Source organism: Salvelinus alpinus, chromosome 23 (genome assembly GCF_045679555.1).
Source record: "Salvelinus alpinus chromosome 23, SLU_Salpinus.1, whole genome shotgun sequence".
Classification (NCBI taxonomy): domain Eukaryota; kingdom Metazoa; phylum Chordata; class Actinopteri; order Salmoniformes; family Salmonidae; genus Salvelinus; species Salvelinus alpinus.
In genome coordinates, this window is record NC_092108.1 from 19,572,693 (window position 1) to 19,592,466 (window position 19,774).

The following is a 19,774-nucleotide window of genomic DNA, read 5'->3' on the forward strand; positions in this document are numbered from 1 at the left end:
TGCGAAGTCACTGGAATATTTGCATAGACTTAAGCGTCCCCAACATTGGTCCCGCCCTCTATTCTCGCGTTGCACAGCAGTCTCCACTTCACTTCCCTCCTTTGAAAATGACTGTGCTCCGTCCGTTTCATCGCCCCCAATGTATTATGTGGAAATGACCTGGAGCTGTGATATATTAGTCATATACCACAAACCCCTGAGGTTACTTATTGCTTTTAAAAACCAGTTAGCAACATTTTTGCGTCGTACCCGTGTTATTTTGTAATTGCGGCACCCCGTCCAATGGTCGATGAATGATTTGATTCAATGCTATTTCAATCTGAGGACTGCACAAAAAAATTATTTATACCTTTTAATAAACCATTAACTTCCCATCTATGGTTCTTTTGCTCACTGTCACCCTATGTTTAAGTTGTTTGCAAATGCAACGGGAGTCATGTGGGCTAAATAAATGTAAGGGTGCTCATTTTGAATCCACTGGTGGCACTAGCCCGATTGGCCGCCAGATGGCACTATTCTTTTTAACGACGTAAAAGTTTAAAAGGAATAATAGTTCATATAGTAATCCACAGATTCAAAATTGTCCGACAAATGTTTACATTTGCATTATGACTTCTGAATTTCCCATAGTAATTCCAAGCACAAACGGGAGAATTAATATAAATGCGAAACACCGCAGAATATCTAAATGGCTGTTGGCACAATTATTTTGATCCTAAAATTAAGAAAAAATTTGCACAATTGTAGCCGTGGACCCTCAGCTGATGTTTACGGTATTATAGATTTACCTTTAATGTTTGACTCTTGACATTATCCTATGTTATGTCAAACTTATAGCCTATCTATATTATAATAAGCTAAATGTTCTGATATTCTACTTCTACCATTCTGTGCTGATTTTCTTCATTTTAGGCTCAAAAGAAGCACGTAAGTCCTCTTACATCTTGTAGGCCACTTTACAGGCTATTCCGCTGTGTTTAGTATTGTTTATTTTTGTGTTCGGAATAGCAACGTTACTATAGGTTGCTATGTTGTCACTGAAAAAATGAGTTTTCTAAATTTTAAACTCATCAATAGCCTAATTACGGCATAATTTATCGCTGCTATGGCATCACCAGACCCCCCTATAGCCATATAAAAGGGACCCCGTCCCATCTAAAAGTCATTCATAGTCTTATCTATCAATCACAATGTCCAGAAGACGCAGAGCATCCACCAGCTGCCCTGTCCTCAGACACCGCCGCTGCTCTAGTGCTCTACCTGACCTAACCGCCCCCTCCCTGTACTCCCCCGACCCCTGGTAGAGCAGAGATGTTAAAGTCTGCTTACCAAGACGACATTGAATGTTCCTGAGTGGCCTAGTTACAGTTTTGACTCAAGTCGGATTTAAAATCTATTGCAAGACTTGAAAATGGCTGTCCAGTGATCAACAACCAATTTGACAGATCTTGAAGAATTAAAAAAATTTGAATGTGCATATTGTGCAAATCTCTTAGACGTACCCAGAAAGACTCAACTAAGCCAACAAGTGCTTCTCCAGACCACTCCTCTCGGCAATGTGTTAATTCTACAGCCACTATGTATACTGTGCCTTCAGAAAGTATTCACACCCTTTTACTTTTTCCACATTTTGCTGTGTTACAAAGTACGATAAAAATGGATTTCATTGTATTTTTTTGTCAACGATCTATACACAAAATACTTTCATCTGAAAGTGGAAGGCATTTTTATACATTTATTTTTTTTAAATAAAAAATAAACACTATTCAACCCCCCGAGTCAATCAATACATGTTAGAATCATCTTTGGCAGCAATTACAGCTGGTTGTCTTTCTGGTTAAGTCTCTTTCCACAACTGGATTGTGAAACATTTGCCCATTTGAAAAATTGTAAATCGACCACTCAGGAACATTCACTGTCTTGGTAAGCAATTCCAGCGTAGATTTGTCCTTGTGTTTTAGGTTATTGTACTGCTGAAAGTTGAATTCATCTCCCGATGTCTGGTGGAAAGTAGACTGAACCAGGTTTTCCTCAAGGATTCTGCCTGTGCCTCTGTTCTGCTTCTTTTTTATTCTGAAAAACTCCCCAGTCCTTAACGAATACAGTGCATTCAGGATAGTATTCAGACCCATTGACTTTTTCCACATTTTGTTATCTTATTCTAAAATTGATTAAATAAATGTTCCTCATCAATCTACATGCAATACCCCATAATGACACAGTGAAAACAGGTTTATTAAAAATAAAAACGGGGGGGTATCGGGGTGGTCTCTGAGGTACCGTAACACATTGAGAAAAAAAGTGTCAAGCACAACGTAGCAGCCAAGTAGCCTACTATCTATGGAGGTGAAACGGACAGCACTCTGCAAGGTGCTAATTAATTCTAAGCATTTTAGACGTCACTGCAGTATGCCCACATACTTGAGTATAGCGCGGGGCTTACACAAGTCAGAATTAACTCCCACAATGACTCTACCCATGTCAAGTCCATTTAACTCTTGAGAGTCAACTTCTTGCTCAAAAAAAATACTACCTAGTAGAGGTGCCGGTGGTGATGCTGAACTGGCTGGATCATTTGTTTACTTTATTTATTTAACCTTTATTTAACTAGGCAAGTCAGTTGATTAAGAATAATAGGAGAAATATCGAGGAGACAACTTGATTGAATGCTGATTGCTTTTATTAGAATGTCTACAGTGCGAACAGTGAAATTATGAATAAATCATAAAATCCATAGATTAGGGCCTAATTTATTTAAATTGACTGATTTACAAATATGAACTGTAACTCAGTAAAATCTTAGAAATGTTTGTATGTTGAGTTTATATTTTTGTTCAGTGTAAATGCCTATAATGCCGATGAGTGAGATAGGAAGCGATGTGAATTATGAGTTTACTAGATTAATTACAAGTGATGATCCATTCAGACCAGCCTTACTGATTTAACTTTCATAACTACATTTCTTCTGGAAGATATGCAGTCTCTGACAGCTCTTCACAGATATACGACAATGCTGTGAATCTGTTTACAAAGGTTATGGTCCATCAAGTCATGGACAACTTCTCTCAGTTTTCTGATTCAGTAATGCAGACAGAGTACATTGGGCACTAAGGAACATCTGAAGATGGGGCCAGCATCCATGACAGAGAGGTGGACATCTCAACTGTTCTCCCCACTGAGTCTGAGGTTGAGAAACAGAGTAATACCTGTCTTCCTCAGGCTAAGGCTGTCTGGAAAGGCAAAGGGAAGTTCAGCTTCCTGTCAAATATCAACTTCAGGATCATCTCTCAGGTAGACAAAATATCAAAGTTAAAGCTGAAATATCGCTATTACATACAGTTGAAGTCGGAAGTTTACATACACTTAGGCTGGAGTCATTAAAACTCGTTTAGCTTTAGAAGCTTCTGATAGGCTAATTGACATCATTTGAGTCAATTGGAGGTGTACATGTGGATGTAATTCCAACACCTACCTTCAAACTCTGTGCCTCTTTGCTTGACATCATGGGAAAATCAAAAGAAATCAGCCAAGACCTCAGAAAAAAATTGTGGGCCTCCACAAGTCTGGTTCATCCTTTAGAGCAATTTCCACACGCCTGACGGTACCACGTTCATCTGTACAAACAATAGTATGCAAGTATAAACACCATGGGACCACGCAGCCGTCATACCGCTCAGGAAAGAGACGCGTTCTGTCTCCTAGAGATGAACGTACTTTGGTGCGAAAAGTGCAAATCAATCCCAGAACAACAGCAAAGGACATTGTGAAGATGCTGGAGGAAACAGGTACAAAAGTATCTATATCCACAGTAAAACAAGTCCTATATTAACATAACCTGAAAGGACGCTCAGCAAGGAAGAAGCCACTGGCCCAAAACCGCCATAAAAAAGCCAAAGATTGTACTTTTGGAGAAATGTCCTCTGGTCTGATGAAACAAAAATAGAACTGTTTGTCCATAATGACCATTATTATGTTTGGAGGAAAAAGGGGGAGGCTTGCAAGCCGAAGAACACCATCCCAACCGTGAAGAACGAGGATGGCAGCATCATGTTGTGGGGTTGCTTTGCTAGGGACTGGTGCACTTCACAAAATAGATGGCATCATGAGCAAGGAAAATTATGTGGACATATTGAATCAACATCTCAAGACATCAGTCAGGAAGTTAAAGCTTGGTCGCAAATGGGGTTTCCAAATGAACAATGACCCCAAGCATACTTCCAAAGTTGTGGCAAAATGGCTTAAGGACAACAAAGTCAAGTCCTGACCTCAATCCTATAGAAAATTTTGGGCAGAACTGAAAAAGTGTGTGCGAGCAAGGAGGCCTACAAACCTGACTCAGTTACACCAGCTTTGTCAGGAGGAATGGGCCAAAATTCACCGAACTTATTGTGGGAAGTGTGGCGTACAGCAGGTCAGCCACCAGAGGGAGACTCGTCGAGGCCTGGTGACAGACGGAGTCTACATCACAAGGCGATGGCTCCTTCTTCTGGACGTGCCAGTTCTCGACGGGCTCTCTGGGCCAGGACTAATTGGGGCTAATTGTGGTTTGTGAGTAATCAAGGGCTGATTGATCACCAGCTGGACAATTCCCATAAAGCTGCCGGAAGGGCAGCACATGGGAGAAGGGACTGGGGGAAGAAAGGTTGATCCCGCATAGTTGGTGAATAGTTCCAGAGATAAAAGGAGGGAGCTCAGTTTTGTTCCCCACAGGATACAGCAAGACCCGGAGCACAGAAGACAGTATCCCGGAGAGGGTCTCATGGGGGAGACCTATTATTTTCTTTTGGTTTATTATTCAAATAAACACCCTTGAAACCGAGCAAATCCTACTCTGTCCATGTCTGATCTGTGTAAACGTTTTGACCAAACCCCCTGGTCTGCCACAGAAGCATAAGGAAGGCTACCTGAAACGTTTGACCTAAGTTAAACAATTTAAAGACAATGCCTCCAAATACTAATTGAGTGTATGTAAACTTCTGATGAAAGAAATAAAACCCGAAATAAATAATTCTCTCTACTATTATTCTGACATTTCACATTCTTAAAATAAAGTGTTCATCCTAACTGACCTAAGACAGGAAATTTCTACTAGGATTAAATGTCAGGAATTGTGAAAAACTGAGTTTAAATGTATTTGGCTAAGGTGTATGTAAACTTCTGACTTCAACTGTATATAATTTAACTGTTTATCATGTACCTGTATATGCTGTTCTTCTGGCAGTTACCATACAATATCCTATTCAAATAATGACAATATAATATCTCAGTTTTCAGTGAGAAACCATGTGAAGTGTTATAGAAGTAGTTGAAGAAATGCACTAACAATGTCTGTTAACATGATCTTTTTTTGTGTGGTGCTCCAATTAGCACTCCAGGAAGAGCAACCACAACAGCAAGGCCTCAGAGTTAAAACAAGACCAGGCTAGGATTCCCCATGAGGATGACTATTGCATACGTAAGTCCATACATAACCTTCTGCTATGGGGTTATGTTCAACTATCTAAATAGAATGAAAAATGTTTAGAGTATATTAATCTTCCAATCAACAATGTTGTTGGGATTTTATCGTATTTCCAGTGCCACAACATTAGATAGTCATTACAGTAAATAGAATAGTTGGAGGGGAATATGTTTGATGAACACAAAATCATGTTCATGTCTTTTGTCCCTACCACCCCACAAAGTGCCACAAGCTTCCATGTCATCACCAGAGGAGGATCTTCCACTGGAGAAACAAAGCAAACACTCCATCTTAGTGAGGATGTGTTCAGCCACCAACAAAGGCTGTGTAACACCTTCAAACAGTTCTCCAACAGGACACGGTAAAGGACTAAAGACTCACTTTAGTCTATCATAAAATACAGTTGCATTTATTTCATTGTATTTTGGGTATTTTCTGAATCTATCTGATCTTACATTTTAAACAGTGTGAATGTAACTTGTGCTAGAGTTACCTCACCAGTAGATGGTAAGATTTCTTCAATACCGTAAAATGTCTCCAACAGCAAGATGCACTGTGGTACAGTATTGTTAGAGAAGGAGAAACCTTTTATAAATGATTGGGCACAATTGTTATTTTTGGTGTGTTTACGGGCATATTCAATCTCTCCCTATCCCAGTCTGCTGTCCCCACATGCTTCAAGATGACCACCATTGTTCCAGTACCCAAGAAGGCAAAGGTAACTGAACTTAATGACTATCGCCCCGTAGCACTCACCTCTGTCATCATGAAGTGCTTTGAGAGACTAGTTAAGGATCATATCACCTCTACCTTACCTGCCACCCTAGACACACTTCAATTTGCTTACCGCCCCAATAGATCCACAGACGATGCAATCACCATCACTCTGAACACTGCCCTATCCCATCTGGACAAGAGGAATACCTACAGTGGGGAGAACAAGTATTTGATACACTGCCGATTTTGCAGGTTTTCCTACTTACAAAGCATGTAGAGGTCTGTAATTTTTATCATAGGTACACTTCAACTGTGAGAGACGAAATCTAAAACAAAAATCCAGAAAATCACATTGTATGATTTTTAAGTAATTAATTTGCATTTTATTACATGACATAAGTATTTGATCACCTACCAACCAGTAAGAATTCCGGCTCTCACAGACCTGTTAGTTTTTCTTTAAGAAGCCCTCCTGTTCTCCACTCATTACCTGTATTAACTGCACCTGTTTGAACTCGTTACCTGTATAAAAGACACCTGTCCACACACTCAATCAAACAGACTCCAACCTCTCCACAATGGCCAAGACCAGAGAGCTGTGTAAGGACATCAGGGATAAAATTGTAGACCTGCACAAGGCTGGGATGGGCTACAGGACAATAGGCAAGCAGCTTGGTGAGAAGGCAACAACTGTTGGCGCAATTATTAGAAAATGGAAGAAGTTCAAGATGACGGTCAATCACCCTCGGTCTGGAGCTCCATGCAAGATCTCACCTCGTGGGGCATCAATGATCATGAGGAAGGTGAGGGATCAGCCCAGAACTACACAGCAGGACCTGGTCAATGACCTGAAGAGAGCTGGGACCACAGTCTCAAAGAAAACCATTAGTAACACACTACGCCATCATGGATTAAAATCCTGCAGCGCATGCAAGGTCCCCCTGCTCAAGCCAGCGCATGTCCAGGCCCGTCTGAAGTTTGCCAATGACCATCTGGATGATCCAGAGGAGGAATAGGAAAAGGTCGTGTGGTCTGATGAGACAAAAATAGAGCTTTTTGGTCTAAACTCCACTCGCCGTGTTTGGAGGAAGAAGGATGATGAGTACAACCCCAAGAACCCATCCCAACCGTGAAGCATGGAGGTGGAAACATCATTCTTTGGGGATGCTTTTCTGCAAAGGGGTCAGGACGAATGCACCGTATTGAGGGGAGGATGGATGGGGCCATGTATCGCAAGATCTTGGCCAACAACCTCCTTCCCTCAGTAAGAGCATTGAAGATGGGTCGTGGCTGGGTCTTCCAGCATGACAACGAAACGAAACACACAGCCAGGGCAACTAAGGAGTGGCTCCGTAAGAAGCATCTCAAGGTCCTGGAGTGGTCTAGCCAGTCTCCAGACCTGAACCCAATAGAAAATCTTTGGAGGGAGCTGAAAGTCCGTATTGCCCAGCGACAGCCCCGAAACCTGAAGGATCTGGGGAAGGTCTGTATGGAGGAGTGGGCCAAAATCCCTGCTGCAGTGTGTGCAAACATGGTCAAGAACTACAGGAAACGTATGAGCTCTGTAATTGCAAACAAAGGTTTCTGTACCAAATATTAAGTTCTGCTTTTCTGATGTATCAAATACTTATGTCATGCAATAAAATGCAAATTAATTATTTAAAAATCACACAATGTGATTTTCTGGATTTTTGTTTTAGATTCCGTCTCTCACAGTTGAAGTGTACCTATGATAAAAATTACAGACCTCTACATGCTTTGTAAGTAGGAAAACCTGCAAAATCGGCAGTGTATCAAATACTTGTTCTCCCCACTGTATGTAAGAATGCTGTTTATTGACTATAGCTCAGCATTCAACACCATAGTACCCTGCAAGCTCATCATTAAGCTCGAAACCCTAGGTCTGAACCCCACCCTGTGCAACTGGATCCTGGACTTCCTGACAGGCCTCATCTGGGTGGTGAAGGTAGGAAACATCACCTCCACTCCGCTGATCCTCAACACTGGGGCACCATAAGGGTGTGTGCTCAGCCCACTCCTGTACTCCCTGTTCACCCATGACTGCGTGGCCAAGCATGCCTCCAACTCAATCATCAAGTTTGCAGATGACACAACACTAGTAGGCTTAATTACCAACGATGATGAGACAGCCTACAGGGAGGAAGTGAGGGCTCTGGGAGTGTGGTGTCTAGAAAACAACCTCTCACTCAACATCAATAAAACAATGGAGATGATCGTGGGTGCACCCCCTAGCTGCATCGATGGGACCGCAGTGGAGAAGGTGGAAAGCTTCAAGTTCCTTGGCGTACACATCATTGACAAACTGAAATGGACCACCCACACAGACAGTAAGGTGAAGAAGGCGCAACAGAGCCTCTTCAACCTCAGGAGGCTAAAGAAATTAGTCTTGTCACCTAAAACCCTCACAAACTTTTACAGATGCACAATTGAAAGCATCCTGTCAGGCTGTATCACAGCCTGGTACGGCAACTGCACCGCCCGCAACTGCAAGGCTCTCCAGAGGGTGGTGCGGTCTGCCCAACGCATTACCGGGGGCACTCTACCCACCCTCCATGACACGTACTGTACAGCACCCGATGTCACAGGAAGGCCAAAAATATCATCAAGGACATCAACCACCCGAGCCACTGCCTGTTCACCCCGCTATCATCCAGAAGGTGAGGTCAGTACAGGTGCATCAAAGCTGGAACCGAGAGACTGAAAAACAGCTTCTATCTCATGGCCACTAGCACATTAGAGGCTGCTGCCTATAGGCATAGACTATAAATCTCTGGCCACTTTAAAGAATGGAACACTAGTTTAGTTTAGTTTATTAATTCGACCATTTAAAAAAAACAAGCACACATAAAACTTAAAAGCCATACATGCACATGAATAAAATCATCGAGGATAACACACAATAAAGTCTGGGACTTATTTCCATTGTGGTCCTCTTGAGACAAGATGGCTATACAAGATCGAACACAGTACGGCAGTGAAATAATAAAACAAAAACATAAAAGAAGAACATCTATCTCATCATTCCAGTTACATCATATGGGTTATTCATATGGGCACAGAGGACATCAAACATATTTTACTTTATTTTTAAAGCTGTCCAGAGAGGACATTGTTTTTATAGGCAGAGGCAACTCATTCCATTCTGAGGCTCCAGCATTCCCAGCATTACTCCTGAACCTGTATAAGCACACATTAGCAACACCTGATCTGGTGCTGTGATTGTGTGCATCCCTAACACGAGGAAAGTAATCACTTAAATATCTGGGTGCAGGACCATAAATACTCCTGTAAACCAAACCTAGTCTAATCTGGGACACCCTAGCCTCAACAGGCAGCCAGTTTAGTTCCTGAAAGCAGCTCCTGCCTATGTGAGTACGTGGACTCACCTTCAAAACTACCCTGATCAACTTATTCTGGGGTATCTGGAGCTTCCCCTTCATAAGTTTAGATAAGCCCCCAAACCAGGAAGTACTAGCATAGTCAAAATGGCATTGAATGAGGGCAGTAGCTAGCACTTTCATGGAGTCCTTATCAAGCAGCTTGGACTTTCTAGCCAAAAACTTAATCCTGGCATGAACCTTCCCTAGCACCTTATTGGTCATGCTCACACCTCCCAAGCTTCCATCAAGGATACATCCCAAGTAGCTAACAGAGGTTTTAGTAGTCAGCACCTCACCCACTAACTCCACTCTGATTTCAGACAACCTACACAATTTAGGCCTGGATCCAAAAATAATTGCTTCAGTTTTCCCTAAGTGCAGAGAACTTATTATCTCCAAGCCATTTGCTAATGTTAGTAAGCTCTGTGCTAAGTATGCTCTCCAACATAGTTTTACTCTTGTGAGACACCAGAAGTGTAGAGTCATCCGCATAAAGAAAAAGACGGCAAGAATAAGCATCTTTCATATCATTAATATACAATAAAAACAGCAGAGGCCCAAGCACGCTCCCCTGCGGAACGCCACAACTCATTGGTTTTGCCTGAGACAGTGAACCATTAACCTCTACTACTTGCTCCCTTCCTGATAAATAGGACTTTACCCAGCCTATAGGGATACTGCTTAACCCCAGTGCCTCCAGTTTGGATATTAGGAGACAGTGGTTAACTGTATCAAAGGCCTTCTGTAGGTCAAGCAGTACCATTCCACACAGATTTCCCTCATCAATCTCTTTCCTGATGAAGTCAGTCAAGTAAAGTAGACATGAATCAGTGGAGTATGTTTTTCTAAAACCCGACTGAAAATCATACATTAGACCCTGTTTGTTAACATATTCATACATTTGCTCATGTACAATTCTCTCCGGGATCTTTGATGTTACACAGAGGATAGATACAGGCCTATAATTCCCAGGGTCAGACTTTATCCCCTTCTTATACAGAGGTATAAGGTGCCTTGTTCAAGAGAGAGATGAACAATATGCGTAATACCAGGGCCAATTTGCTCAGCAGAATCTATTAGAAACCTTGCAGGAATATTATCCAGGCCTGTGGCTTTTGAGCATTTAAGCTCTGCCAGCATACTGACTATTTTGGCAGTTGCTACCTTTGCAAAAGAAAAAGAGTTTGACTGAACCCCTAACTCTACATAATACTTCTTGACTCCGTTGCTTCCATACAAACCAGAACTGGTGGGTAGCTTGCTAACCAGCTTGCTGGCAACAGAAGTAAAACAAGATTTGAATTCATTGGCAACCTCTGCCTTTTCATATACCATCTCCCCTGTTCAGTCCAATACTGTTTAGTTTGTTTTTGGTAGTACTACTACAGCCTAGTTCCTTAAATGATTTCCAAAGCTTTTTAGGGTCATTGTTGTTTTCAATTATTTTCTCAGCAAAGTAACCCCTCTTAGCTTCATCCATCCTGCTCTGTGCTTCATTTCTGTGATGTTTATATAGGACAAAATCATGCTGCTCTTGAGAGTTCTTAGATTTCTTTAAGGCCTTATTCCTTGCTTGGATAGATTCTAGAATCTCATGATTAAACCAAGGGCTAGATCTCTGCTTTACCCTGACCCGTCTAATGGGAGCCATCACATTCACCACATAAAGGAATCTACATTTAAAGGCTTCCCAGGCATTGTCTACCCCTACACTATCTAGCACAGGTGACCAGTCAATTTTACCCACTTCCTCCCTAAACTTTTCTACACAGTATTATTTGAGTCCTCTGATTCTAACGGTTCTAGTCACTTTAATAATGTTTACATATCTGGCATTACTCATCTGATACTGTTTTCTATACTTCTACGGTATCTTGATCACTTAATGAAGTTTACATATTAGTCACGGTATCTTAGTCACTTAATGTTTACATATCTTGCATTACTCATCTCATATGCACCTCTCCCTATACTGTATTCTATACTATTCTACTGTATCTTAGTCCTTTCCGCTCTGACATCGCTCGTCCATACATGTATATAGTTGATAAGGGAATTTATATGTTTAAGGTAATGACTAAAGAATTCCACCCTGAAACGTAATTATTGGATTATGTAACATGTATAAGAATAATTAGACTAACGTAATTATTAGACTATGTAAAGTAAAATGTATTAAGAATAATTAGACTAAAGTCCAATAAGGTTTGGTCGAGACAAGGGAGAGAAATGTGTGTGTGTGTCTAAGAAAACACAGAGGACAATTAAACCTGACCTGGTTAGAACTTTGAAAAACTTACGACAGGAAAGAGACACTGTCAAGGTCCCTCTAATCTCGGGAGGGAGGGAATGGTATGGAACTGCCAGCTTGGTAGTGATATACGAGGAATGTGGACGGTGGGCAGAGATACAGCCCACCTACTGTTTGTGTGAGGTGAGAGTTATAAAATGACATGTCTTTGTATTTTGGACTTCAGAACGTTCTCTGAATAAACCGTACGGACCTTTTGCAGAAGCTGAGTCTTTGCCTAATTATTATTAAACCCAGGGTCTTACAAACCTCGGGGATTGGTCAAAGCTTAAATAATTGTTAGTTATAATCATTGGGATTGAAAATTCTCGTGTCAATAGTCTTAATTCATTCCTACTTAGATTTGTGTGTATTGGGTATATGTTGTGTAATTTGTTAAATATTACTTGTTAGATATTACTGCACTGACGAAGCTAGAAGCACAAGCATTTCGCTACACCCGCAATAAAATCTGCTAATCACGTGTATGTGACCATTAAAATTTTATTTGTTTGGTTAGGTAATTATAACCTGAAGTTGAGTTTACATATTCAAAACTCAAATTATTAATTATTTTCCACAATTCTTTTAATCACAATATTCCCCAGTATTATAAGTGGTATTTACAACATGCGATTCAACAAACATTCAAGCAGTACAAGCAGTGTATTAAAAGTATTTTGTTTTTTGGGCGCACATTTACAAAAATTAGTGGCAGTGAATTTGGGTCTAGTGAGAAACTTGTCTAACACGAGGTCCACTGAATATTGTAGGGATTCTTTCAGATGGGCCCATATGGACAGGTAAAGGTTTCGAAGCAGTCTGTGTGCAGCAGTGCATCGTCATGATGAGTGGATAGCATGTGCAATGCAACTCTACACAAGTATCTGTTTTTCGTTCTTCACAGCATTGCCACCAGTGCTGCTGAAAGACAACGCATCTTTTAGTCCAATTCCCTTCTTTATTCCAGTGTCCAGAGATGTCCCCTCAAAGAGCCGAGCCATGAAGGCAATGCCGTCCTCTCTGATGTAGGATTTTCCAGCGAAGGTGTAGAGAATAGGGTTAGCACAGCTGCTGATGAAGGCCAGAGCGGAGGTCACAGCACGACTGTGCTGCCATACCATATCGAGTCTGCAGAGAGAGGGATAGAGTTCATGTTGCCGTTCCAGTCCTTTTCTTACTGTATGGGTGTTGGTGCTTATGTTACATTTTACTTTAGTTAAATGGAGGGGAAAGATGTTGGGTTGGTTGGCACATACCTCTTTTTCGTTGGTGAGCTGTCTTCAAACTGTTCAGCCACCACCTAGGAGAGAAAAAAAAACGTACAATCATTCCTTCACTGTAAAATAGTTTAACTTTCTATGCTACACTCCACACTCTGAGTGAAATTGCAAGATAAACAATATCATATGATCACACACACCTGTATTATGTTAATGAGGTGATATGGCAACCAGAAGATGCCAAACATCACAACGATGGCCAGGATGAGTTTCTCACTGCGGACCTTACGACGGAACTTGGTCTGTCTGAGGCGTCTCAGGATGCAGACGTAGCTGCTCACTATAACCCCGTACGGAACCAGGAATCCCACTACTGTCTCAAAGGTGTACTGGTACACCACCTGAACATGAGAAATTATGTAATGATAAACTGCACACATGTAATGACATGGTGCAATACCAGGCTTATTTAAACATGAATGGGTCTGTCATACCAAGATCTCAAGCTAAAATGTAAGATTAGTTAGGATTTATGATGTCAGGAAGAAAGGGAGGCTCCTGTGATTTTAGTAGTCATATAATGACTGTACCTGTATCAACATGTAAACCTCTTCCTAATCCTGAATAACTATATACTTAAACCAGAAAAAATATATAATGTATCTTCATTAACTTCATTAACTAACTTCATTATTAACTTAATATTCACTTATCTCTTGAACTTACATATCGAGACCGGGAGTGATTTGAGGCACACACCTGGCGGGTGTTGTTCTGTTCATCATGATCATACCTCACCTGCCTGAACACCAGAGCAGGGATAGAAATTGAGAACACTAGGGCCCAGAGCACAGCTATTGCCCGCACCACCATCTTCTTGCTGGCCAGGGCCGCCACTCGATGGGGCCACACCACTGCAACTAGCCTGTGCAGGCTCATCAGCGTGATGAGGAAGATGGAGGCATACATGTTAGTGTTGCACAGGTAAAACAGCCCCTTGCACATGAGGTCGCCAAAGTCCCAGTTCTGCCTGGCCAGATAAATTATGAAGAAGATGGTGAGGCACATGAGAAAGCCGTCGGCGCACGCGAGGTTGAGGATGAGGAGGGTGGTAACGGAGCGTCGGCGGGCACGTGCCAGGATGCTCCAAATGATGAAAAGGTTTCCGGGGACGCCGAGGAGGAAGACCAGGCCCAATATGAGGGCTCCTATGGCTGTGGTGGCGTCGTTACTCACGATGCTGGAATCCTCAACAGTGTCTTTGGTGAAGAGGATAGAGGTGGAAGTGGACTTGTTGAGATAATGGAGGAGGGAACTGCCATTCTTAGCCATAGTGAGGGTTATCGGCTCTGAGGGAGAGAGGGAGAAAGACAGAGTTATCCATGGACTCTGATGGCTACTGTGTTTTATCAACCTTCAATTTGAAAAGTTGAAAAGTAGCACTGAGCTTGGGTCATTGACCAAGAGTATGACCTACATAAAACACAGATATCAGTAAACATTTTAATTATTGAAGCTAAGCTAAGAACTTATGATTGATGTAAATGTTGAGGGCTCAAGGTGCTGTCTATCATCTTCAATCTCTGTGTGATTAAAGAAGTTAAGGAAGGAGCTGGACGAGTCAGAAAAAAGGAGGAAATCAATGTCATTGGCCATGTGTACGGTTATTAGCTCTGAGGTAAAGGACAAAACAAGAGCACCGTTTATACCTGTTGCTAACATGTGCCCTTTGTCTTGATCTTTTCTACATTCTGATTGTGCCCAGGCTACATTTTTAGACAGGTGTAGACAATTAAAAGACACATTGTGATCTGATTGTGATCAGGCACGCATTGTGTCTGGATATCAATCGAGTGTAAACAGACCTGGATGGTGAAACCATTTAAATCATCATTATAATCACCACTCTGAAATCATTGACACGGGTAGCACCAATGATTTATGGTATCATTGTCTTAAATAAACTCTGATTATTTTAAAAGAATATCTGTCAAATCATTTCCATACAGGGAGGCACCAACTTAGTGCTGACACAGTGGAAGGATAAGAGACACATTTTAATAGAACGTGTAGACGCGACAAACCTTGATCAGATAGGGATCGGATCATATTGATCAGATCTCACAAAACTCACGTTAGCGCAAGGTGTAAACGAGGGTAGAGAGAAAGAGACATATGTTTGGGAAGTACACTATATATACAAAACTATGTGGACACCCCTTCAAATTACTGAATTTCAGACACACCCATTGCTGACAGGTGTATAAAATTGAGCACACAGCCATAAAATCGTCATAGACAAACATTGGCAGTAGAATGGCCTTACTGAAGAGCTCAGTGACTTTCAATGTGACACCGTCATAGGATGCCACCTTTCCAACAAGTCAGTTTGTTAAATTTCTGCCCTGCTAGAGCTGCCCCGGTCAACTGTAAGTGCTGTTATTGTGAATTGCAAACATTTAGGAGCAACAATGGCTCAGCCACGAAGTGGTGGGCCACACAAGCTCACAGAACAGGACCACCGAGTGCTGAAGTGTGTAACGCGTAAAAATCGTCTTTCCTCGGTTGCAACACTTACTACCGAGTTCCAAACTGCCTCTGGAAGCAACGTCAGCACAAGAACTGTTCGTCGGGAGCTTCATGAAATGGATTTCCACGGCCGAGCAGCCGCACACAAGCCTAAGATCACCATGTGCAACAGGAAAGGGCCTCCCGAGTGGCACAGTGGTCTAAGGCACTGCATCGCAGTGCTGAGGTGCCACTACAGCCTTGGGTTCTATCCCAGGCTGTGTCACAGCCGGCCGTGACCGGGAGCCGCAAGGGCACAATTGGCCCACTGTTGTCCAGGTTACGGGAGGGGTTGGCCGGCGGGATTTCCTTGGCTCATTGTGCTCTAATGAGTCCTTGTGGCGGGCCGGGTGCCTGCAAGCTGACTCGGTTGTCAGTTGGACTGTGTTTTCTCTGACACATTGGTGCAGCTGGCAACCATTTAGGGAACAGTTGCCAGCTTTACTGTTTCAACATCAAATTTTATTTGTCACATACACATGGTTAGCAGATGTTAATGCGAGTGTAGCGAAATGCTTGTGCTTCTAGTTCCGACAATGCAGTAATAACCAACGAGTAATCTAACCTAACAATTTCACAACAACTACCTTATACACACAAGTGTAAAGGGATGAATGAGTGATGGTACAGAAAAGCATAGGCAAGATGCAGTAGATGGTATAGAGTACAGTATATACATATGAGATGAGTAATGTAGGGTATGTAAACATTATATTAAGTGGCATTGTTTAAAGTGGCTAGTGATACATTTTTTACATACATTTTTCCATTATTGAAATGACAATGTCCCCATGCACAAAGCAAGGGGCATACAGAAATGGTTTGTCGAGATCGGTGTGGAATAACTTGACTGGCCAGCACAGATCCCTGACCTTAACCCTATCAAACACCTTTGGGATGAATTGGAACGCAGACTCCGAGCCAAGCCTAATCGCTCAACATCAGTGTCCGACCTCACTAATGCTCTTGTGGCTGAATTGAAGCATGTCCCCGCAGCAATGTTCCAACATCCAGAAGAGTGGAGGCTGTTATAGCAGCAAAGGGGGAACCAACTCCATATGAATGCACATGATTTTGCAATTAGTTGTTCGACGAGCAGGTTGTCCACATACTTTTGGTCATGCATGTAGCGTATCACTGAACTGTCACCAACTCAAAATTAGGTGGATTGTTTTGCATATGGTTTACACTAGTTTCGCGAGTCCATCCTTCCAAATCTCACCTCATTGACCTGAGTGAAGCATGGGCATCCAAGGCCATGTTTACACTGATAGAAATAGCTTTGGGATATAATTATATTTGAGGTTGGGGCTACATGTCGCTCAACCCTCACTCACTGTTGTATCTTTGCGGTAGACAATGTGTTTGCAGCACACATAAAACATTTTGCCACTGACGCAGGCAGGCACATATTCACATTAGCCCTCCTGGCCAACAGTATACTGTCACAACACAGAGATGGCATGCTAAAACATGCCAAATATTAACGCTGCGCCTTTAAAAGACTCCACTTCGATAGTCATAGACTTCTCTTGATTTCCTCCCTCCTGCTCTCTCTCTGTATCTCTCTCTGTACTCCACATTGCCACAATAATTTCCTCTTATCATCACAGGCATTATGGTTGTCTTCCTCCGTACTGTAATTTTTATTTCTATCCGTCTGTAAAGCTATGAAGAGGAAGGACACCAAATAATGGTTCACAGAAGTGGAAATTTTGTCAATCAGGCTATGAACAGGGCAACAATTTTCCACTTGTGCAGTTATTTTGACAAAGAAAAAAGCTGAACAGCAGTGGAAAGTGCATTGTATTATACACTGAGTGTAGAAAACATCTGGAACACCTAATATTTTGTCTTGCTCATTCACCCTCTAAATGGCAAACATACACAATCCTTGTCTCAATTGTCTCAAGAATTAAAAATCCTTCTTTAGACTGTCTCCTCCCCTTCATCTACACTGATTTAAGTGGATTTAACAAGTGACATCAATAAGGGATCATAGCTTTCATCTGGATTCACCTGGTCTGTCCATGTCATGGAAAGAGCAGGTGTACATAATGTCAATGTAATTGTATTTATACTGGTTGAATTCCTAGAAAGAATACATCCCTTATTTGGCAGTGTGAAAACATAAGATAAACGCTACTTTACAGACTGACATTACAGCAGGTTTTGTTTATTTCAACTGACCTTAGATCAGTTTATAGATGTGTCAACATAAGAATCAAGGCAGAGTTACGTCAACAGCAAGGAACACACAGAACCACCAGAGAAAGGATTCACTCATCAACACATGGAGACGAGAGGGGAACAAGATAGAGGGAAGAGAATGGAATTGGAAAATATATGAGGAAAATAGTTAAGAAATTCAGAGTTTTGGAAAGGAATGGAAAGAACATTGGAAATGAATTAGGAATGATTGAGATTAGGAATGATTATGAGATTAGGAAAGATTATGAGATTGGGAGGGAGAGAGAGAGAAAGGAAGAGAGAAAGAGAGAGCTAAAGAGAAAGAGAGAACGAAAGAGAAAGAGAGAGAGACAGAAAATGAGAATAGAGTATGTCCCAGGGAAAAGTTCAGGATATTTGCATCCACTCACCTTACTACACAATCAAGACTTCAGAGGATGACGAAGAGGGTGACGAAGAGCAATGGATCTGAGTAGGGTGTGTAACCATATGGTGGGAATAGTTTTGTGTTTATCTATACTCTCTGTTTCTCTTTTCTGACAGCTTGTATCCAACTCCCTCTCTCATTCAATTTTTTTCTTTACAACTGCTTGTTTCACCTGTCTTTCCCTGCTACTGTGTCTAATAAATGTGCTGCCCCACAAGCTGTAACATGCTCTGAGGGGCGAGAGAGGTGTGGCCTTCCTTTAGTCTCCAACCTCTCACTCTCTTTCACACACACACCCTCCACAGCGGTGTTTATACCTGGTGCTAACCTTCCCCCTTTTGTTCTGATCTTGACAATATTCTGATTGTACCCACATTATTAGACAGGTGTAGAAGATTAAAAGACACATTGTGATCTGATTGTGATCTTCCTGACCACCTTTAGAGGTAGTCAGGCACGCATTGTGTCTGCCAACTGGGCACAGACATCAGTTCAATGTCTAGATTTGATTTACATTTGGTTGAGTTGTCAACTAACGTGAATTCAACGTGAAGTCAACAAAAAATGTCACCATGTCATTGGGTTTAGGTTAAAAATACGAAATGCCCTTAAGTTGATTACTTTTGCAAATCCAATCAGTTCTCCACGTTGATTCAACATTTACATTTACATTTACATTTAAGTCATTTAGCAGACGCTCTTATCCAGATGTGCTTCTCATTCAAAAACAAGGAACTTTCTAAGTGACCCCAAACTTTTGAACGGTGTATATGTATATATATATATATATTCCGGCATTGTGTATAAAAAAAACATTTATTAAAAAAAAAGGGATTATGTGTGTATTGTTTTGCTAGATTTTACTGCAAATCTGTGTACAAGACCGATAAACTTTGATTTGCACACACTCGCTCACTGACACTCACGCGGGAATGTTGATTATTTTCTGGGTTTGGGGCACGAGGTAAAAACAGGACGCAGAGAGGGCAAGGTGAGAAGTGAGTGAAAATTGATACTCCCTTGTCCAGGCGTATAAAAGCATTGTCCTTAGCATCACACACATGTGATATCTTTATTCAGTTCCCGTCTAACACATACACCCAGCCACCAAAACATCCATCCAGTTCTTATCTTCCTCTGGTTTTAGTTCAGTCCTTTCATCTCTGTCGTTATCACCTGTATGCCTATTTCCTCTGTAAGTTGAAATATTAAAATATTATCATAAATGCTTCCCACTGGTGTTTGGAGATACTGGACATATGATGAGAGTTATTTTGTCTGAAATGTTCACTGCGTTCAAAATGTTCCTTCAGATAATGTAGTAATATGTTGGAAACTGAGGCATTTACACCATCATCTCCTACACTGTGGAAAGACTGTTCCACCTTTCTACCACATGGTGGCAAGATATCCACATTGTTATATCCTCCTTCCTCTGTCAATGAATTTGACATTCAACCGTTGACATCCAACAGCAACTGAAACCCAGCCTGAGGA

General features: G+C 41.6%; 1 protein-coding gene and 1 long non-coding RNA gene across 4 annotated transcripts; one reads left to right on the forward strand and one right to left on the reverse strand.

Moving 5' to 3' along the window:
• The first annotated feature begins 3,916 nt into the window (after nucleotides 1-3,916).
• Nucleotides 3,917-12,404, forward strand: LOC139550462 (uncharacterized). Of its 2 annotated transcripts, XR_011670047.1 has the most exons (4): nucleotides 3,917-5,455; nucleotides 5,685-5,822; nucleotides 6,120-6,179; nucleotides 8,080-12,404. It is a non-coding gene; the product is annotated as an uncharacterized lncRNA (long non-coding RNA). The 2 variants fall into 2 exon arrangements; XR_011670046.1 differs by having other exon boundaries at nucleotides 5,685-6,179.
• Nucleotides 12,405-12,439: 35 nt separating this feature from the next.
• ltb4r2b (leukotriene B4 receptor 2b) lies at nucleotides 12,440-18,487 on the reverse strand. 2 transcript variants are annotated; one of them, XM_071361380.1, is made up of 5 exons: nucleotides 18,261-18,487; nucleotides 13,852-14,441; nucleotides 13,293-13,493; nucleotides 13,129-13,172; nucleotides 12,440-13,000 (listed from the first exon to the last, which is right to left on the reverse strand). In XM_071361380.1, exons 2-5 carry the CDS (start codon nucleotides 14,422-14,424, stop codon nucleotides 12,745-12,747), a joined length of 1,074 nt encoding a protein of 357 aa, XP_071217481.1. In that variant the 5' UTR covers nucleotides 14,425-14,441; nucleotides 18,261-18,487; the 3' UTR covers nucleotides 12,440-12,744. The 2 variants fall into 2 exon arrangements, with proteins under 2 accessions (XP_071217481.1, XP_071217480.1); XM_071361379.1 differs by having other exon boundaries at nucleotides 13,819-14,441; nucleotides 18,261-18,486.
• Between the last annotated feature and the right edge of the window lie 1,287 nt (nucleotides 18,488-19,774).